Raw genomic sequence first — 18,353 nt, 5'->3', positions numbered from 1 at the left:
GTACCTTCCTGCTTGCTAGATTTCCTTATTCTCATAGGTTTTTGGGTAGACATCTTTGGAAATTTTTATGCACATAATCATACTGTCTATTAATCACTTTTTTTTTTTTTTTTTTTTAATCCTCACCCGAGGACATTTTTCGATATTTTGTTCAGATAGAATGAGCGGGAGAGAGAGAGAGAAACATCGACGTGAAAGCGACACATCGAGTGGTTGCCACCCACACGACCCAACCAGGGCTGGGGACAAACTGCAACCAAGGTACGTGCCCTTAGCGGGAACCGAACCCGGGTCTCTCCGGACCGCAGGCCGACGCTCTAACCGCTGAGCCAAACCGGCCAGGGCTATTAATCACTTTTACAAAAAAAATTTAGGCATTTCATTTTATTTTCTTGTCTTATTGCACTGGTTAGGACCTTCAGTACATTGTTAAACAGAAGTGGTAAGAACAGACTTTTGTTTTACTTCCCGTATCTTTATTTTTGAATGTTATTGTCTCTGCGTGTGGAATTCTAGGTGGGCTCTCCCCCATTTCTTCAGCCCTTTGCAATGTTGTTCCATCCTTTCCTGGCTTCCACTGGTTTCTGATGACAAGTCATCTGTCACGTTCATTTTTCTTCCCCTAAAAGTAATACAACCTTTTTATATGGTTTTTAAAGATTAAAAAAATTTTCAGCAATTTGTACCTCTAAGTGGCTTTCTTTGTATTTATCATGTTTATATAATTTTTGACTTGCCTTTGAGCTTAATAATTCTGTTTTTTGTTACCCTATCCAGAGAATTATTTATTTTAGATACTGTATTTTTCAGTTTTAGAATTTCTACTTAGTTTTTGTTCTGGTTTTTTTTTTTTTCTTTATTGATTTTTAGAGAGAGAGGAAGGGAGAGGAGAGAGAGATAGAAACATTGATGAGAGAAACCTTGATTGGCCGTCTCCTGCATGCCCCCACTGGGGATCAGGCCCACAGCCTGGGCACGTGCCCTCACCAGGAATTGAACTGGCGACCTCTTGGTGCATGGGTCAACACTCAACCACTGAGCCGCACTGGCCGGGCTTGTTCTGTTTTTTAGAGTTAACACATCTGCTGAAATCTTCCATTTTCCCATTCACTTTTGTCTGCCTTTTCGTCTAAATTCCTTGCTCATTGTATCCATGCTTATATCATATTAGTTATTTTAAAGTCTTGTCTGCTAATTTCAGCTTGAGTCACCTGATCCACTTCTGTTGATTTTCCCCTTTTGATTACAGGTCACATTTTCCTACTTCTTCAAGCGTCTCATTTGAAAAGTTCCATGCCAAACACTGGAAGAGACAGAGGGAAGTCATTTTTCAATTGATTAGGAGTTTAGTTGGGTTGGAACTGGGTTGCCACTTTAGTTAGTTCTTATCTACCTCAGTTTCCACTATTTTCAGAGGACAGGAGAAGGCAGAGGTGGGGAGGTCCCCACCTAGAGTCCAGGGTCTTGTGCCTCGTGTCTTGTGCATGTTTCAGAGCTGAGAACAGAGCTGGGAGCGTCTGCAGTGGTTGCTTTCGCTCGTCCGAGTGTGGCCTTGAGCCCCTTGGGGGCAGAAGAAGGCAGGCGAGCACTTGAGCCATTGGAACCTGAGATGGGGCCCTGGCTGCTCCTGGGGCCTCTCAGAGTTCCCTGGGCATTGTATGGAAGGGTGTGCAATTCAGCTCTTATCTTTTAAGGTAACCATTGGTAGCAATTTGGTGTATATATACCGTTCTCCCCCTTTATATGCATTTATAACAGAAGTAGAATTATGTATCTTGATGGTTTTATTTACTTAAGTGGGGTCCTGATGATCTTCCGCTTTTTCACTTATAGTATCTTGGATACATGTCCTCATCCGTACAGATAGATAAGAGTCATTATTTTTTAGACAGTTATGTAGTATTCTATAGTATGAATGGACTGTAAACCATTAAATCAATCCCCAATTTTACCAATTAGGGATGTTACCAGTGACTGATTGTCTTTATACACCTTTACGTCAATGGGCCAGTATGTCTGCTATCTTGCTTTTATAGTCAGGGCCTTGGCCACTTACAGCAGAAAAGAATGGACAGACTTTTGTCTTTTCCTTGGAGGGAGCTCAAATATTGGGAGCCATCCTGGTTCCTGAGTCATAGCTGGCCTTATGACATCATAGGTCTCCCCCTTCACTCTTCCTACCCATGCCATGCCAGAGTGACAGACCGGAGGGGATTTGAACCATCTACCTCCAATCCATGTGGGACCAATGGTAAGAGACAGACAGGCTTTTTCGGCATGTCCCCAAAGCTCTCCCAGGATGAGGGGACCCCCTGGCATTGATACTCTGGGAAGCCCTGGAAGCCAGGGATGTGTGGGATCCTGAGGGGGGGGGGGGAGGGGAGGAGCCTCACTCCTGCCTTTCCCCTGATTGCTGACTGCAGGAGACAGACCAGCCTGAAAAAATTGATGAACATGCTGAAGATAAGCCTCAGAAGAAAGAGGAGCCGACTGGTTCGTCCTTAGCGCCACTGACCTCAGAGAAGGTAGAGGCAGGAGGCGCCCTGACTTGGATGTGTCTGGCCCTTATCTCCCAGTGCATGTGGTGGTGCCTTTTGCATGGTCTAGAGCTGAGAACGAGAACAAGCTTATCCTTGTCTATCCTCTTCCCCCATTTCCTTGTCAAGATAATAATGCAGCCCTGGCCGGTTTGGCTCAGCTGTTAGAGCGTCGGCCTGTGGTCCTGAGAGACCTGGGTTCGGTTCCCGCTAAGGGCACGTACCTCGGTTGCAGTTTGTCCCCGGCCCTGGTTGGTCGTGCGGGTGGCAGCTACTCGATGTGTCCCTTCACATCGATGTTTCTCTCTCTCTCTCTTCCTCTCTCTTTCTCCTACTCTACCTGAACAAAAAATGGAAAATATCCTGGGGTGAGGATAAAAAAACAAACAAATAAAGAGAGCGGCATCCTGGCGAACCAATGGCATATGATTTAAAAAAAAAAAAAAAAAAGATAATGATGCGAGTAAGGCTGGGTCAGAGAGAGAGGATAGGGCCAATAGGGGCCCAGAGAAGCATGAGTCTCAGATACACGGCGTTGGGCTGGCATGTGGGGGCTGTGTTGGGGGCTGGAGCAGCCAACATATGAGAAGCTGGGCTTACTTAACAGTGTGTGTGTTTGAGCTTGTGCATGTATGTTTGCTTGTTAATTAAGATTTAAAATGTGGCCCTGGTTGGTTTGGCTCAGTGGTTAGAGCGTTGGCCCGTGGACCAATGAGTCGCGGGTTCGATTCCAGTCAAGGGCACGTACCTCGGTTGCGGTTCGTCCCCAGCCCTGGTTGTGCGGGAGGCAGCCAGTCAATGTGTTGCTCTCACATCGATGTTTCCCTCTCTCTCTCTCTCCCTCTTTCCCCCTCCCTCTCACTCTATCTGAAGATAAATAGAAAAATATCCTCGGGTCAGGATAAAAAAAAAGATTTAAGATGTGAGAGTGAAGAGAAGACGGGCGGAGCTGGGAGGGGGGGACCGTCGGGGCGGAGGAAACGGAAAGCTGAGGCAGGGCAGAGCGCGTTGTGGATTGGAGCGGAGTCAAAGCTGGAAGGGCAGGATTAGCCGATGCCACTTCCCCGGAAGGAGGGTGGGTCTGAGGGAAGGGTCATGACCCTGGTTCAGGAAACGTGGTGACCTTTTGACCCGTCGATCCTGCTGTTCGTGCCATAGGCTGGTCAACTTGATGCATCTAAAACCGGGTAGCCAGGGCAGATGTAATCCCATTTTATAGGTGGGGACTCTGAGATTCAGAGGTCAATGTGTCTTATCTATTGACCAGGGAGGGACAGACAGCTGGCCTTCCAGTTCCAGTCAGTGCCCTGCCCAGTGTTCCTGAGGCCCAGAAAAAGGGGTGATTATTACTAGGCAGTCAGGGTCCCTTCCAGGCAAACCGTGGGTCTGAAGTGGGTGGGAGATCACACTTTTTATTTATTTATTAATTTGTTTTTGTTATAGATGTTTCTCATTTTTCCCCTATTGACACCCTCCTTCCCTTCCCTCCCGCCCCATCCCCAGCTTTGTTGTCTATGTTCATTGGTCATGCATACATGATGTAAGTTCTGTGGCTTATAGCCCCCCCCAAGGCTTGTCAGTCTGTACCCCACCTCTGTGTCTCTGGGTTAATTTTGTTCAGCAGTTTGTTTAGTTCATTATATTCCACAAATAAGTGAGATCATGTCTTTCTCTGCTTGGCTTGTTTCGCTTAGCATAATATTCTCCAGGTCCTTCTCTGCCATCTCAAAGGATAAGAGATCTTTCTTTCTTACAGCTGCATAGTACTCCGTTGTGTATATGCACCACAGCTTTTTTATCCATTTGTCTACTGATGGACACTTGGGCTGTTTCCAGATCTTAGCTACAGTAAATAGTGCTGCTACAAACATGGGGGTACATATATTCTTTCTGATTGGTGTTTCAGGCTTCTTAGGGTATATTCCTAGAAGTGGGATCACTGGGTTAAATGGCAGTTCAATTTGTAACTACTTGAGGAAACACCATATTGTTTTCCACAGTGGCTGCACCAGTTTGCATTCCCACCAGCAGTGTACTAGAGTCCCCCTTTCTCCACACCCCGCCAACACTTGTTGTTTGATGATTTGTTGATGGCGGCCAGTCTGACAGGTGTGAGGTGATACCTCATTGTTGTTTTAATTTGCATCTCTCTGATGACTAGTGATGTTGAGCATTTCTTCATGTGTCTCTTGGCCATTTGTATGTCCTTTTTGGAGAGGTGTCTATTTAGGTCCTCTGCCCATTTTTTAATTTGGTTCTTTGTCTTCCTTTTGTTGAGCTGTATGAGCACTCTATAAATTTTGGAAATGAACCCCTTATCTGTTGCATCATTGGTGTTTATGGTCTCCCATATAGCGGGATTCCTTTCCATTTTGATGGTTGTGTCTTTTGCTGTTCAGAAGCTTTTGAGTTTGATGTAGTCCCATGTGTTCATTTTTTCCTTTGTTTCTGTTGCCTTAGGTGATGTATCAGTGAAAATTCTGCTGTGCATGATGTCTGAAATTTTGTTGCCTACATTTTCTTCTAGAATTTTTATGGATTCACGAGTTACATTTAAGTCTTTTATTTATTTTGAGTTTATTCTCGTGTATGGTGTGAGTTGGTGTTCTAGATTCATTTTTTTGCAAGTAGCTGTCCAATTTTTCCAACACCATTTTTTCTTATCCTCATCCAAGGACATTTGTTTTCCATTTTTTGTTCAGATAGAGTGGGAGGGAGAGAGAGAGAGAGAAACTTCAACGTGAAAGGGACACATCGAGTGGCTGCCACCTGCACGACCAACCAGGGCCGGGGACAAACTGCAACTGAGGTACATGCCCTTAGTGGGAACCGTACCCGGGTCCCTCTGGACCGCAGGCAGACGCTCTAACTGCTAAGCCAAACCGGCGAGGGCAGCTAACACCATTTATTGAAGAGACTGTCTTGACTCCACTGTATGCTGTTGTCTCCTTTCTCAAATATTAATTGAGCATATTGTCTTGGGTCAATTTCTGGGTTCTCTATTCTGTTCCATTGATCTATCTGCCTGTTTTTGTGCCAGTACAGGGCTGTTTTGATTACAGTGGCTTTGTAGTATTACCTGAAATCTGGTAATGTGATCCCTCCTACTTTGTTCTTCTTTTTCAAGATTGCTGTAGCTATTTGGGGTCATTTTTGGTTCCATATAAACTTTTGGAGTATTTGTTCTAGTTCTGTGAAGTATGTTGTTGGTATTTTGATGGGGAGTGCATTGAATCTATAGATTGCTTTGGGTAGTATGGACATTTTAACGATGTTAATTCTTCCAATCCATGAACAAGGTATGTGCTTCCACTTTTTTATATCTTCCTCTCTTTTTCAATGACCTGTAGTTTTCTGTGAAGAGGTCCTTTATGTCTTTGGTTAAGTTTATTCCTAGATATCTTAATTTTCTTGCTGCAATGGTAAATGGGATTGTCTTTTTAGTTTCTCTTTCTGTGAGTTCATCATTGGTGTATAAGAATGTTGTTGATTTCTTGACGTTAATTTTGTATCCTACTACTTTGCCAAATACATTTATTAAGTCTGGTGGATTTTTGATGGAGTCTTCAGGGTTTTCTATGTACAATATCATGTCATCAGCAAATAATGACAGTTTCACTTCCTCCTTTCCAATTTGGATCCCCTTTATTTTTTCTTCATGTCTAATCGCTATGGCTAAGACCTCCAGTACTATGTTAAATAAGAGTGGCGAAAGTGGGCATCCGTCTTGTTCCTGTTCTTAAGGGGAATGCTTTTAGTTTTTGCCCATTGAGTATGATGTTGGCTGTAGGTTTTTCATATGTGGCCTTTATTATGTTGAGATATGATCCCTCTAGCCCCACATTGCTGAGCATTTTGATCAAAAATGGGTGCTGGAGGGGGATCACACTCTAACGTCCTCTCTTTTTCCTTGCTAGATCCCAGCAACCCAAAGTAGGCCTCCCCCTAAGAACCCAGCCCTCAGGATCCAGGCCTGGTGGAGGGGCAACCTGGTGCGCCGGGCGCTGCTGCACGCCGTGCTCCACGTTCTGATCATCCAGCGATGGTGGAGGCAGATGCTGATGAAGGTGCTGGAGAAGAGGCGGCGGGCAGCGCTGGAGTCTTTCACACGGAAGGAGTGGGCGGCGGTCAGGCTGCAGTCCTGGGTCCGCATGTGGCGCATCCGTCTGCGCTACTGCCGTCTGCTCCACGCCGCCCGCATCATCCAGGCCTACTGGAGGTGCCGCTCTTGTTCTTCCCGGGGCTTCATTAAGGGCCACTACAGAGTCACGGCCAATCAGCTGCATCTCGAGCTAGAGATCGTGCTGGGCTCGGAGCCTTGCTTTGTGTCGGAGTGTATTCCCCTCCCAGTAAAGCAGTGAAATGGTCTTTCCCCAGCCTCTCTCTGTTGGACAAGCTCCCGGAGGTTGGCAGATGCTTAGCATCTTCTACGCTAGCTTCGGGGAGTGGGCCAGGGTCTGAAGCCCTAACGTCAGAGGAGAAGGATTTGGAGCCTTAGTCGAGACTGAGCAGAGACTGGGATTGGTAGGAAAGTTGGGGGTACAGATCTGCCAAGTCAGCCAACTCAGGGAGCATCATTCATGTTTGGTCTCTATGGTGCGTCTCCCCAAGGCTGTGGATAGTGGAAGCCTTAGGGTGGGGGAGTGGTAATAGCAATGGCAGCACATTTGCCAGGGATTTGCCCACCTAGGTCTGCTTGTTCGGGGCTTGTTCTCCCACCCTCATGATTGACAGGAGCCCACCCACCCCAAGCTCTGTGACCCTGGCTCCTGCTGCTTCATAAACTGGACCCCATACACTCAGGGTAAAGAGAGGCTGGAGAAGACACAGGCTGGCCCTGGCCGGTTTGGCTCAGCGGTTAGAGTGTCGGCCTGCGGTCCAGAGAGACCCGGGTTCGGTTCCCGCTAAGGGCACGTACCTCGGTTGCAGTTTGTCCCCGGCCCTGGTTGGGTTGTGTGGGTGGCAGCCACTCGATGTGTCTCTCTCTTTCTCTCTCTCTCCCTCCCACTCTATCTGAACAAAAAATGAAAAAATGTCTTCGAGTGAGGATTAAAAAACAAACAAACACAGCCAGCTGCAGATTCTGGGCGGCAGATGTGATCAGCAAGGGGCCTTATGTCTCTGCACCAGCCCCCAGAATTTTAGAAGTTTATGGAGAGGCCTTCACGGGGTCCAGTCACACACACCGTCCAGATGGTCTCAGTGCCAGAGTACCACCTCGTGGCTGTGTCCCTGAAAATGGCTCTCACTGTGGGAACGGTGGGCAGGGTACATTCCTCAGACAAGGGAGGGGATGGGGAGTTAGCTCACAGGTCCAGGGGTGGCCACGACCTCTCGATGACCCAGCTGGCGGCTGTATCCTCGTACGTGGCCCTGAAGTCAGAATCTGAAACCCAAACTGGAAGCTGTTCAAGTGCGTAGGCCTAGTCCTCATTCCCCCAACTCCGTCCTCACCCTCCCGCCCCCGATGGAGGCTGGCGCGCATTCTCCTGCAGACCTGGCGGCTGTGGGGTCCCATCTGCGCACAGAACCCTCTGTTCCGGCTGGCAGAGCCCGCTGGTGAGTGTCAGGCCCCGGCTGGAAGGCGCCAGCTGTGTCTTCCTCCTCTTCTCCCAGGCCCAGTCTGCGGGGGCGGGGCCAGGCAGAACTCTGGACAGTCCCTTCCTCTGAGCAGCTGCCACCCGGGGTGGGATGGGGGCCTAGGTGCTGATAAAGGTCCAATTAAGAGTTCAAGGTTAAGCTGTCCCTCTGCCCACCTGGGCACTGCCACCCCGTGGTTTCCTGCAGAGAGAGAGGAGTGTGGGGTCTTGAGTTCATCTCTGTCAAGTTTACAAGCTCAGAAGCCCTTAGTCTGGTCCTGCTGCATCTGCTCTGCCCTGGCCAGCGGGTGGTCCCTCAGCGCACAGAGGTTCTGAGGTGCTGCCCAGAGGTCTCGGGCTCCATCCAGCTCTGTCTTGCACTGGGCACGAGCGCTGCACTTCCTGCCCTGTCCCTTCATGTCTGGCGCGCTCACACAGGTCCCAGTCTCTCACTCCTGCTCTGAAGGGTTTCTGTCTCCTCTTCCCTTGAGCTCCTTTCTCGCTCGTGTTCAGGATCTCAGGGAAAGGAGCCAGACCCACCTAAGTCAGGTCCCTGGCTCCCCGCGCAGTGCCAGGTGGCCGTGGACGCGTCACTTCCCCTCCTCTGAGCCCCCGTTTCCTGAGCTGTGACGTTAAGCTGTTGATCCTCACTTCTCAGTGTGAATGTCAGGTGCCACCAACTCTTTGTTTTAGCATCAGCAACAAAACAAGGAAAGAGGTCATACCACAAACCTTAAAAACTGGCAGCAGGGAAAAACAGCATTCTTGGGTGGGGTGGCCAAGGTGTGCTCATCGTTGGGGTGCTGCTGGTCCCAGGCCATCTTGGTGGATAGGGATAGGGGGTCCATGTCTGTGCAAGCACACAGCACCTAGCACCCATCACATAGCACCCAGTACCCAGCACCCAGCACCCAGCACATAGCACCCAGCACCCAGCACCCAGCACGTAGCACCCAGCACGTAGCACCCAGCACCCAGCACCCAGCACATAGCACCAGCACCCAGCACATAGCACCCAGCACATAGCACCAGCACCCAGCACATAGCACCCAGCACATAGCACCCAGCACCCAGCACATAGCACCCAGCACCCAGCACATAGCACCCAGCACCCAGCACCCAGCACCCAGCACCCAGCACACACCTTTACACCCGTCATCTATATTAAACGCACGTGTTCACACTGGTGCCTCCAATCCTAGTCTAGAATCAGGGTTCATTCTAGTTTTCTCCTTTTCATATTTCTACCTCCAGTGTCCAAGACGGAAAAATTATCCTTAATAAATTTCTCCCATTATTCTTTATATATTTTCTTTCTTCCTTTTCTTTCTCTTCTTTTCCTTCTCTCTCACCCAAGGATATTTTTTTCCATTTAGAGAGAGTGGAAGGGAGGAGGGGGAGAGAGAGAGAAACACAGTGAGAGAGACACATCAGTTGGTTGCCTCCTGCACATACCTCGACCGGGGAGCAAACCAGCACCCAGGTATGTGCCCTTGACCGGGAATCGAATCCGTGACCTTCCGGTGCGCAGGCCGACGCTCTAACGCCGAGCCACACGGGCCAGGGCTAACCTTTCTATCTGATCTACCCCGTATGTACCACCTTCCAGCTGCGCTGGCTCTTTCCTGCAGACGCTGTCCCCCTGCCTGAGCTCGACACCTGGCCAAGCCGACCCTCTTGGTGGAGCTCTGGTTCCCACTTCCCGTGTGAGTGCCCCTGCCACCCGCGTGGGAAATGCCAGGTGCCCTCTGTGGATGTCCTCGCTGTGCTCCAGTTCTGACTTTACTGCTGAGGCGCCCTCGGCACCCTGCCCCAGGTGTGATGCCTGCTGCTGCCCTGACCTTGGGGACCCCGTGTGGACTCCTCTGTGTCAGCGCCCTGTGCGGGGCATGCCGCCGGTGCCAACCCCTTCCTCCCCTTTGGGATCCACACCGGCTCGGTGCCACAGTGGCTGTCCCCCCAGGGGCACCTACCGTGCACCGTCCAGCCTAATGTCTTCAGGCTGGAAGTCAGGAAGGGAAGGGAGGAGAATGAAGGAAAGGATGAGGGGACAACAGATTTCAGTTAAAAACAGTGACAAGCCGTCTGCTAGAGAAAATTGTTACTCACTGGCCCCAGGGTTTTTACCCCAACCTCAAGGATACATGACCAGAAAATGTCCTGAGAAAATGGATCAAAGTGTCTGCACACAGCCCTGGCTGGTGTGGCTCAGCGGTTAGAGCGTCAACCCACAGACTGGAGAGACCCGGGTTCGGTTCCCGCTAAGGGCACACACCTTGGTTGCAGTTCATCCCCGGTCCCAGTTGGGGTCATGTGGGTGGTGGCCAGTCGATGTCTCTCTCTCTCACATCGATGTTTCTCTCTCTCTTCCCCCATCTCTCTCTCCTGCTCTATCTGAAGATAAATGCAAAAGTGTCCTCGGGTGAGGATAAAAAGAAAAAGTCTGAGCACAGCCCTGGCTGGTTTGGCTCAGCGGTTAGAGCGTTGGCCTGTGGACCAAAGAGTAGCGGGTTTGGTTCCGGTCAAGGGCACGTACCTTGGTTGCGGTTCGGTCCCCAGCCCTGGTCAGGGTCCTGCGGGAGGCAGCCAGTCGATGTCTCTCTCTCTCCCCCTCCGTCACACTCTGTGTGAAGATAAATGGAAAATGTCCTCGGGTGAGGATTGAAAAAAAAAAATCTGAGCACAGGCCCAGGTCTTCCTCCCTCAGAATAAATTCTTAGAAATAAGAGAGTATGTTTATTTTTATTTTTTTCATTATTTATTTATTTATTTTTTTAATCCTCACCCGAGGACATTTTTCCTTTTTTTTTTTTTGTTCAGATAGAGTGGGAGGGAGAGAGAGGAACAGAGAGAGAGAGAGAGAGAAACATCGATGTGAAAGGGACACATCGAGTGGCTGCCACCCGCACGACCAACCAGGGCCGGGGACAAACTGCAACCGAGGTACGTGCCCTTAGCGGGAACCGAACCCGGGTCTCTCCGGACCGCAGGCCGACGCTCTAACCGCTGAGCCAAACCGGCCAGGGCGAGAGTATGTTTATTTTTAAAATCTCTACCCAAAAAGGAGTGGGGTGGGCAGCGGTAGCCTCGTGGCTGGGGGGAGGGTGTACAAACATACCTCCAGCAGCACCTAAAAGGTAGGATGGGGACTTCAGTGGACAGAAGTTATGCGGACTCTTTAAAGGACAGAAGACAGATACGAAAAAAATGAAAGAAAATAAAAACTCTGAAACAAGCAAAGTGGAGCGTGGCCCCTCCAAGCTTGGAGGCAGCTGTGCCAGGGAGCAGCAGGCGGGGTTTGGTTGGATTTACCGAAGGAGGAGCAGTCACCCTCCAGGGAGCTGTGCAGTCCCCAGGGAGGAGCCGTGGCTGGCCTGGCAGGAGAGGCAGGGCCTGGTGCCCTGTGATGCGACTGCCCGGGAAGACTCCTGCCCGGGAGAGCACCCTCTGACATCCACCCTGACAGCCACATCTGCCCTGCAGTCCCGGAGTCAGGGACATGGCTCAGATCAACAGGCAAAGAGGGACTCTCAGAACAAAGATGAGAACCCAACCACGAATCACAGGCCTTGGGGGAGACCGACAGCATGAAAGCGTCCCCCCAGAATCTACGTGCAGAACCAAGAGGGCCAACCGAGAGACTAGGAAGGCAATTTCAAGTCGGGAAAAGGCCCTGGCCGGGTTGGCTCAGCGGTTAGAGTGTGGGCCTGCGGTCCAGAGAGACCCGGGTTCGGTTCCCGCTAAGGGTGCGTACCTCGGTTACAGTTTGTCCCCGGCCCTGGTTGGGTCGTGTGGGTGGCAACAACTCTGATGTGTCCCTTTCACGTCGATGTTTCTCTCTCTGTCTCTTCCTCTCTATCTGAACAAAAAATGGAAAAATGTCCTCGGGTGAGGATTAAAAAAAGACGGGAAATGAATATTTGAGCTGGGCAGGTGGAGACATCTTTGTTATGCCAGAACAAGCCATTATTAAGAACCATGTTAAAATTAGAACTTGATGGATGGGCTGTCGGGCAGAACGGAGGTAACTGGAGTGCAGATCAGCGAGTGGAAAGTCTGGCAGGAGGGACCCTCCTGGAAGGCAGCACGAGAGGGCAGAAGAGTGAAACTGTTTTAAAAAGTAAATAAAAGCCCCGGCGGGTGCGGCTCAGTTGGTTGAGGGTTGGCCCATGCACCAAGCGGTGCTGGTTTATTCCAGGTCAGGACACTTGCCTTGGTGGCAGGCTTGATCCCCAGTAGGGGGCGTGCAGGAGGTACATACATGTGTAGATACATAAAGTAAATGAAAGACGGAACGTCCATCCAGAAGTCCCAGCCATGGTTGAATGAGTGTCCCTGGGAGAGGCAGCGGAGCCAGAGAGTGGGAACTTTCCAAGCATGAACGAGCTGTCCCCAAAAGGTGAAAGAAAACAGATGGAGCTCCAAGTAGGTCGCAGCACAATCTCATAACTGATGACGATAAAATGCTTAAATATTTAAGGAGGAAAAAAAAATTCAACAAACTACCCAGTAAGGAATAAGTTTCAGACTGACGTCAGGTTTCTCAGCAGCAAGGAGGAAGAGCGCCCCCCTCTGTGCTCCGAAGGAAAAGGCATTGCAATGACATACCAGCTAAAATGCCGTTCAGGGTAAGGGCACGTGACAGACGTTTTAATCAATTCAAAGACATTTTTATTAATTCCAAGTTTACATCAGACATCTCCGAGAGTATTTCTGGGACATGAACTCAATGACAAAGGAAAATGGATCCAGAAGAATGACACAGGCGATGAGGACAGGTGCCAGTCAGATTTATTATTACAAACAAGATCTTTCTATCAGCCCAGCTGGTGTGGCTCAGTGGTTGAGCGTGGACCCTGCACCAAGAGGTCGCCAGTTCGACTCCTGGTCAGGGCACATGCCCAGGTTATGGGCCCGATCCCCAGTGGGGGGCGTGCAGGAGGAGGCCAATCGATGTTCTCTCTCATCGATGTTTCTATCTCTCTCTCCCTCTCCCTTCCTGTCTCTCTAAAAACCAATAAAGAAAAAAAAATTTTTTTTAAGTTATTTCTATTAAAAAAAATATATATATGCACATACTGTCTCAGAGGGTACCGACGTGAGAGGTTGCTGGAGACAGTGAGTGGAGAAGAGAAAATTGGTCTAAAGTTCTTACCTGAATTGGGGCAGAAGAGATAGACACTGATTTCTTCCAAGTATTTCACAATGTGTAAAAATTGAAGTGTGAGGTTTAGAAGAAATAGAATGAGATGCGTAACTTCTATATAAATTAGAAATTATGCCCAGCTAAAACAGAAATTTTAAATATAGTGAGTCTGAAAAATTAGAGCTTTGTCTTTAATATCACGTAAAAGAAGTCTGCGAGTGGATAGTCCATCACGGACCTAAGCTACTGTTTTCTCACCTTTTCCTTGCCACTATCTTGAGAAGGTAACCCTTGTCCTCGGACTCTCAAAAGGGTTACCAGAGTGCCGGCCATCACGTCTACATTTTAGGAAAGAAAAGAGTTAAAGTAAAATGGCAAAAAGGACCCATTTTAGTCCTTAAAGAGCTTCCCAAAAGACCCACCCAGGGACACCTTATTGGCCAGTATCACGTGACTACTGTAGCTGCAAGGGTGGCTTAGAAATGTCAGTCCCAATGAAATCACAGCTCTTTTGGTGAGGAAGAAGTGGGGTGTGGATATGGGTAAGCAACTCACAATTTTTAAAACTGTAGGAGGGAAAAAACTTACCAACCTCAAAGCTCACTGAAAACAATCTAACAAAAGACAGAAAGAAAAATGGACCATAAGAACATATGATAGATGTAAAGCAGAAAATAAGACGGCAAGCAATCCATATCGACTGGGAATCAGTGACTGGGAATAGTAATATCCACCTATTGAAAACACTTGTCCTGGCTTAAACAGATCTTGCTCGAGGTGGAGGTAGGGACGGACTCGCTGCCTCCGCCCGGGGCTCTGGCTGCAGCTGCCGGCGCCTTCAAGGGTTGCTTCAGCTGCAGGCTGCCTCACCCAAGGTCAAGCCCTTCAGAGATCACCCACAATGACTGCTCCAGGTGGGTGTATGGTTATGCACGCTTAACAACGGGGACACGTTCTGAGAAATGTGTCGCTAGGTGATTTTGTCATTGCGTGAACATCACAAAGTGCACTTCCACAGACTAGATGGCACAGCCGACTGCACACCTAGGCCACATGGGACAGCCCACTGCTCCTACGTACATCCTGTACAGCACAGTCACTGTATGTACACTGTAGGCAACCCTCACACATGGTAAGTACTTGTGTATCTAAACATAGCTATACATAGAGACTGTAAAACAGTAAAAATAAAGTATAAAAGATTTTAAAAGTGATACACCTGTAAAGGGCACTTGCTATGAATGGAGTCTGCAGAATGAAATTGCTGTGGGTGAGTCTGAGTGAGCGTGAGCACCGAGGACATTGCTGGGCACCGCTTGGACCTCATGCTGTGCACCTGGGCTACACTCAGTCTACGGAACAACGTGAGAGTACATCAAACACAAGGGAAAACGATGCTATCAAGAGATGCAGTAGCTCTGGCCGGTTTGGCTCAGCGGTTAGAGCGTCAGCCTGCGGACCAAAGAGCCTCGGGTTCGATTCCGGTCAAGGGCATGTACCTCGGTTGCCGTTCGTCCCCGACCCTAGTCAGGGTTGTGTGGGAGGCAACCAGTCAGTGTGTCCCTCTCACATCGATGTTTCTCTCACTCTCTCTCTCCCTCTCCCCCACCCACTCTGTCTGAAAATAAATGGAAAAATATCCTATTTAAAAAAAAGAGATGCAGTAAACAGATGTACAAGGCTGCTGCCAGCATGCTGTTTTATTTATTTATTTTTTTAATCCTCACCCGAGGACATTTTTGCATTTATCTTCAGAGAGAGTGGGAGGGAGAGAGGGACAAAGAAAGAGAGAGAAACATTGATGTGAGAGAGACACATCGAGTGGTCGCCACCCACACAATCCTAACTGAGACTGGGGACAAACTGCAACCAAGGAATGTGCCCTTAGCGGGAACCGAACCCAGCACTCTCTGTACCGCAGGCCGACACTCTAACCGTTGAGCCAAACCAGCCAGGGCCAGCATGCTGTTTTATAGCAAACTTTCTTTTATAAGTAGAAAGAATGCCCTCTAAAATAATGTTTAAAAGTACAGTATAGTAAATACATAAACCAGTAGCATGGTCATTTGCTATCATTATCAAGCATTATGTACTTACATAATTCTATGCCTGGCAGTGCAGTAGGTTTGTTTAAAAACACATGAGTATGCCCTGGCTGGTTTGGCTCAGCGGTTAGAGTGTCGGCCTGTGGTCTGGAGAGACCCGGGTTCGGTTCCCGCTAAGGGCATGTACCTCGGTTGCAGTTTGTCCCCAGCCCTGGTTGGGTTGTGCGGGTGGCAGCCACTCGATGTGTCCCTTTCACATTGATGTTTCTCTTTCTCTCTCTCTCCCTCCCACTCTATCTGAGCAAAAAAATGGAAAAATGTCCTCGGGTGAGGACAAAAAAAACAAAACAAAAAAACCCATGTGAGTAGTGCGTTGCACTGTGACATTATGAAGGCTATGATGTCACTAGGCAATAAAAATTTTCCAGCTCCATTGTAAACTTATGGGACCACCGTTGTCTATGTGGTTCATCATGAGAAAGCAGGTAATGAGATGGGGCTTTGAAATGGGATCATTCACTTTGTCATGGACTTAAGCATCGACGTGGCCAACCTCTTGAGAAGGTTCAAGTCCCCACCAAGGTAGGGTGCTCTGCCCGGATCAGGGCGGGAGGAAGAGTGGCACTCTGACACATGGGCTGGGATCATCTGGGTTGCTGGCCCCTCAAACATTGAATTCCCAGGTCCTTCCTGAACCCTTTGCGTCTGAAGAAGTCAACGGTCTTCCCTAAGCACACCGATGGCCACGGGGACAGACAACGGGAAACTGAACGTGCGAGCTGCATCGGCAGGTGACCGAGACCCTCAAGCAACCCGCCGCTGCGGCACTACCAGCCCCTCTCAGCTCACACCTGTGGGCTTATGGGGACCCCTTGGGACCACCTGATGTAGAGGGAAATGTCTGAGGCTGATTTATGGATTGCCAAACCTAGTCTGTGTATGCCATCCCCAAATAGACAGCAGCTGAACTACGGTCTCACTCAAGGGTAGCCCGGCAAGACAGTGGCGAGGGCAGGTCCTCTCAAGGGGCAGTTTCGGACATGCACCCACTTTATGTAGAAAGAGAAGTGGCCTGGGATAGGTTGTATACGGACTTCTCAGCAGTGGTGAGTGGCTGACTGGTCAGCTTCCCGGAAGCACTGATGAATATACAATGAATACCCATAAGCTTCACGTACTTTATATTTTCATAAACTTTGTAAATTTGTCCAACTAAGCCTTTTTTGGGGGGAAGGGGGCCCACACATATTTGCACCATCATCCGTTGTATCACATCTTAGCAGATCCCACTTCAGGGTGTACTGGATGCGTGTTTGCTCAGCTTCTTCAAGGATCTGCATCCGTTCCGTGCAGGCTCCTCACGGAGCCTCCATCCTTCAGTCACTTCCAACTTGGCAGCCGCCCCTCCGGTGAGCACCAGCTGACTGTGTTGGTGGTATCTGCCAACTCATTAGGAGCCAAGGGAAGCCACTTGAAATCACCGGGCTTGTTTTTAATGGGCTATATTGATTTGATTCCCAGCGTGTTCAACTCTTGGCACAGCTATTCTCACTGAAAGGCTAATAGTGTGAAGTTTGTTTTCTCCGGTCACATTTATTTTTTTTCAGCTGCTACCATTAAACATGATTTCATTAACCCGTCGCCAGTAAACATCTTTTCTCGCTGGCTAACGAATGAGCAATGTGGAAACCGCCGACAGACTCATTTTCATTTTTTATTTTTGTGAAGACATTCTGCTGTGATGAGATTTAAAGCTTAAGATTTCTACACTTTATACTCATTGCTCTCTTGTGAGCGGGGAATCCTGTGGACGCCTAGTCTGGCTTGCAGATGTATAACATTGTATCTTTTTAGCACAGCTCAAGTGTCATTGAGTAAGGAACACAATGCTTGGCCATTGTCTTAAAAGTGAAACATTTAAAGTCCACTTCCTTCCTCTTTTCTTTATTTATTTGTTTATTTTTATCCTCACCTGAGGACATTTTTGCATTTATCTTCAGATAGAGCGGGAGGGAGAGAAGGGGGAAGAGAGAGAGAGAGACGCATTGAGTGGCTGCCACCCACAGGACCCCAACCGGGAACAGGGACAAACTGCAACTGAGGTACGTGCCCTTAGCAGGAACCGAACCTGGAACTCTCTGGTCCGTGGGCCGATGCTGTAACCACTGAGCCAAACCGGCCAGGGCCGTTCCTCTCTTCTTATTTTGACATGATGGACAGGCACTGGCAATAAAGAATGTCACAATGTGTGCGGCCCTCCAAACACCAGGTGACTTGTGTGCTGACTGCCACGGGAGAGGATGGCAGACGGGGGGTGTTCCGTGGCAGACTCCGTCTTGTCTTGTATTGGGTTCCCTAAAACAGACTCTGAGATGGAAAGTTGCCCGTGCTCTTGTAAGGAAGTGAGGAAGACAATGTTGGGCAGAGAGAAGCTGACCTGGACAATATTTACAGCCTCGGCCAGTCCGCAGACAGCTGCGCAGTGGGCGGCCCTTGCAGATCGGTCCCCATCAGGCAGTGGGGCGTGGCCTTTGTCTTCAACCGCACGCTGGGGCTGCTGTAACCCAGGACCACGGTGCTTGGCTCAGAACAGCAGGCATGTGCTGTCTCACAGGTCTGGAGGCTAGAAGTCCGAAAGCAGGGTGTCGGCAGGGCCGTGTTCCCTCTGAAACTGGAGGGGGGACCTTTCCTTGCTCCCTTCTAGCTGCTGATGTTTTGGGGCTATCTTTGGAGTTTCTTGGCTTACATATGAATCACTTTAATCTTCCTTTTTTTGGTTAATCCTTACCAGAGGATATTTCTTCCAAAGATTTTTAGAAAGGGTAGAAGATGGGGAGAGAGGGAGGGGAAGGGAGAGAGAGAAACATGGAGCCCTGGCTGGTGTGGTTTAGTGGTTAGAGTGTCGGCAGCCATAGGAGGTTCAGCCAGGGCAAGGGAGCTTACTCTGTTCCCCCAATTCCACTCACCTCATCACAGATGATCATTGTTTGTTTGTTTGTTTGTTTTTTTATCCTCACCCGAGAATTTTTTTTTCTTCTATTTATCT

General features: G+C 49.0%; 1 protein-coding gene across 1 annotated transcript; it reads left to right on the top strand.

The window, feature by feature from the left end:
• The first annotated feature begins 2,126 nt into the window (after positions 1-2,126).
• Positions 2,127-6,898, top strand: LOC118632983 (IQ domain-containing protein F1-like). The gene is made up of 3 exons (XM_036266323.1): positions 2,127-2,251; positions 2,424-2,531; positions 6,455-6,898. The coding sequence occupies exons 1-3, from the start codon at positions 2,249-2,251 to the stop codon at positions 6,896-6,898; spliced, it is 555 nt and encodes a 184-aa protein (XP_036122216.1). The 5' UTR covers positions 2,127-2,248.
• The last annotated feature ends 11,455 nt before the right edge of the window (positions 6,899-18,353 follow it).

Source organism: Molossus molossus, unplaced genomic scaffold (assembly GCF_014108415.1).
Source record: "Molossus molossus isolate mMolMol1 unplaced genomic scaffold, mMolMol1.p scaffold_m16_p_18, whole genome shotgun sequence".
Lineage (NCBI taxonomy): Eukaryota > Metazoa > Chordata > Mammalia > Chiroptera > Molossidae > Molossus > Molossus molossus.
The sequence above is the reverse complement of the archived record's forward strand: the minus strand, read 5'-3'. Positions and strand labels throughout refer to the sequence as shown.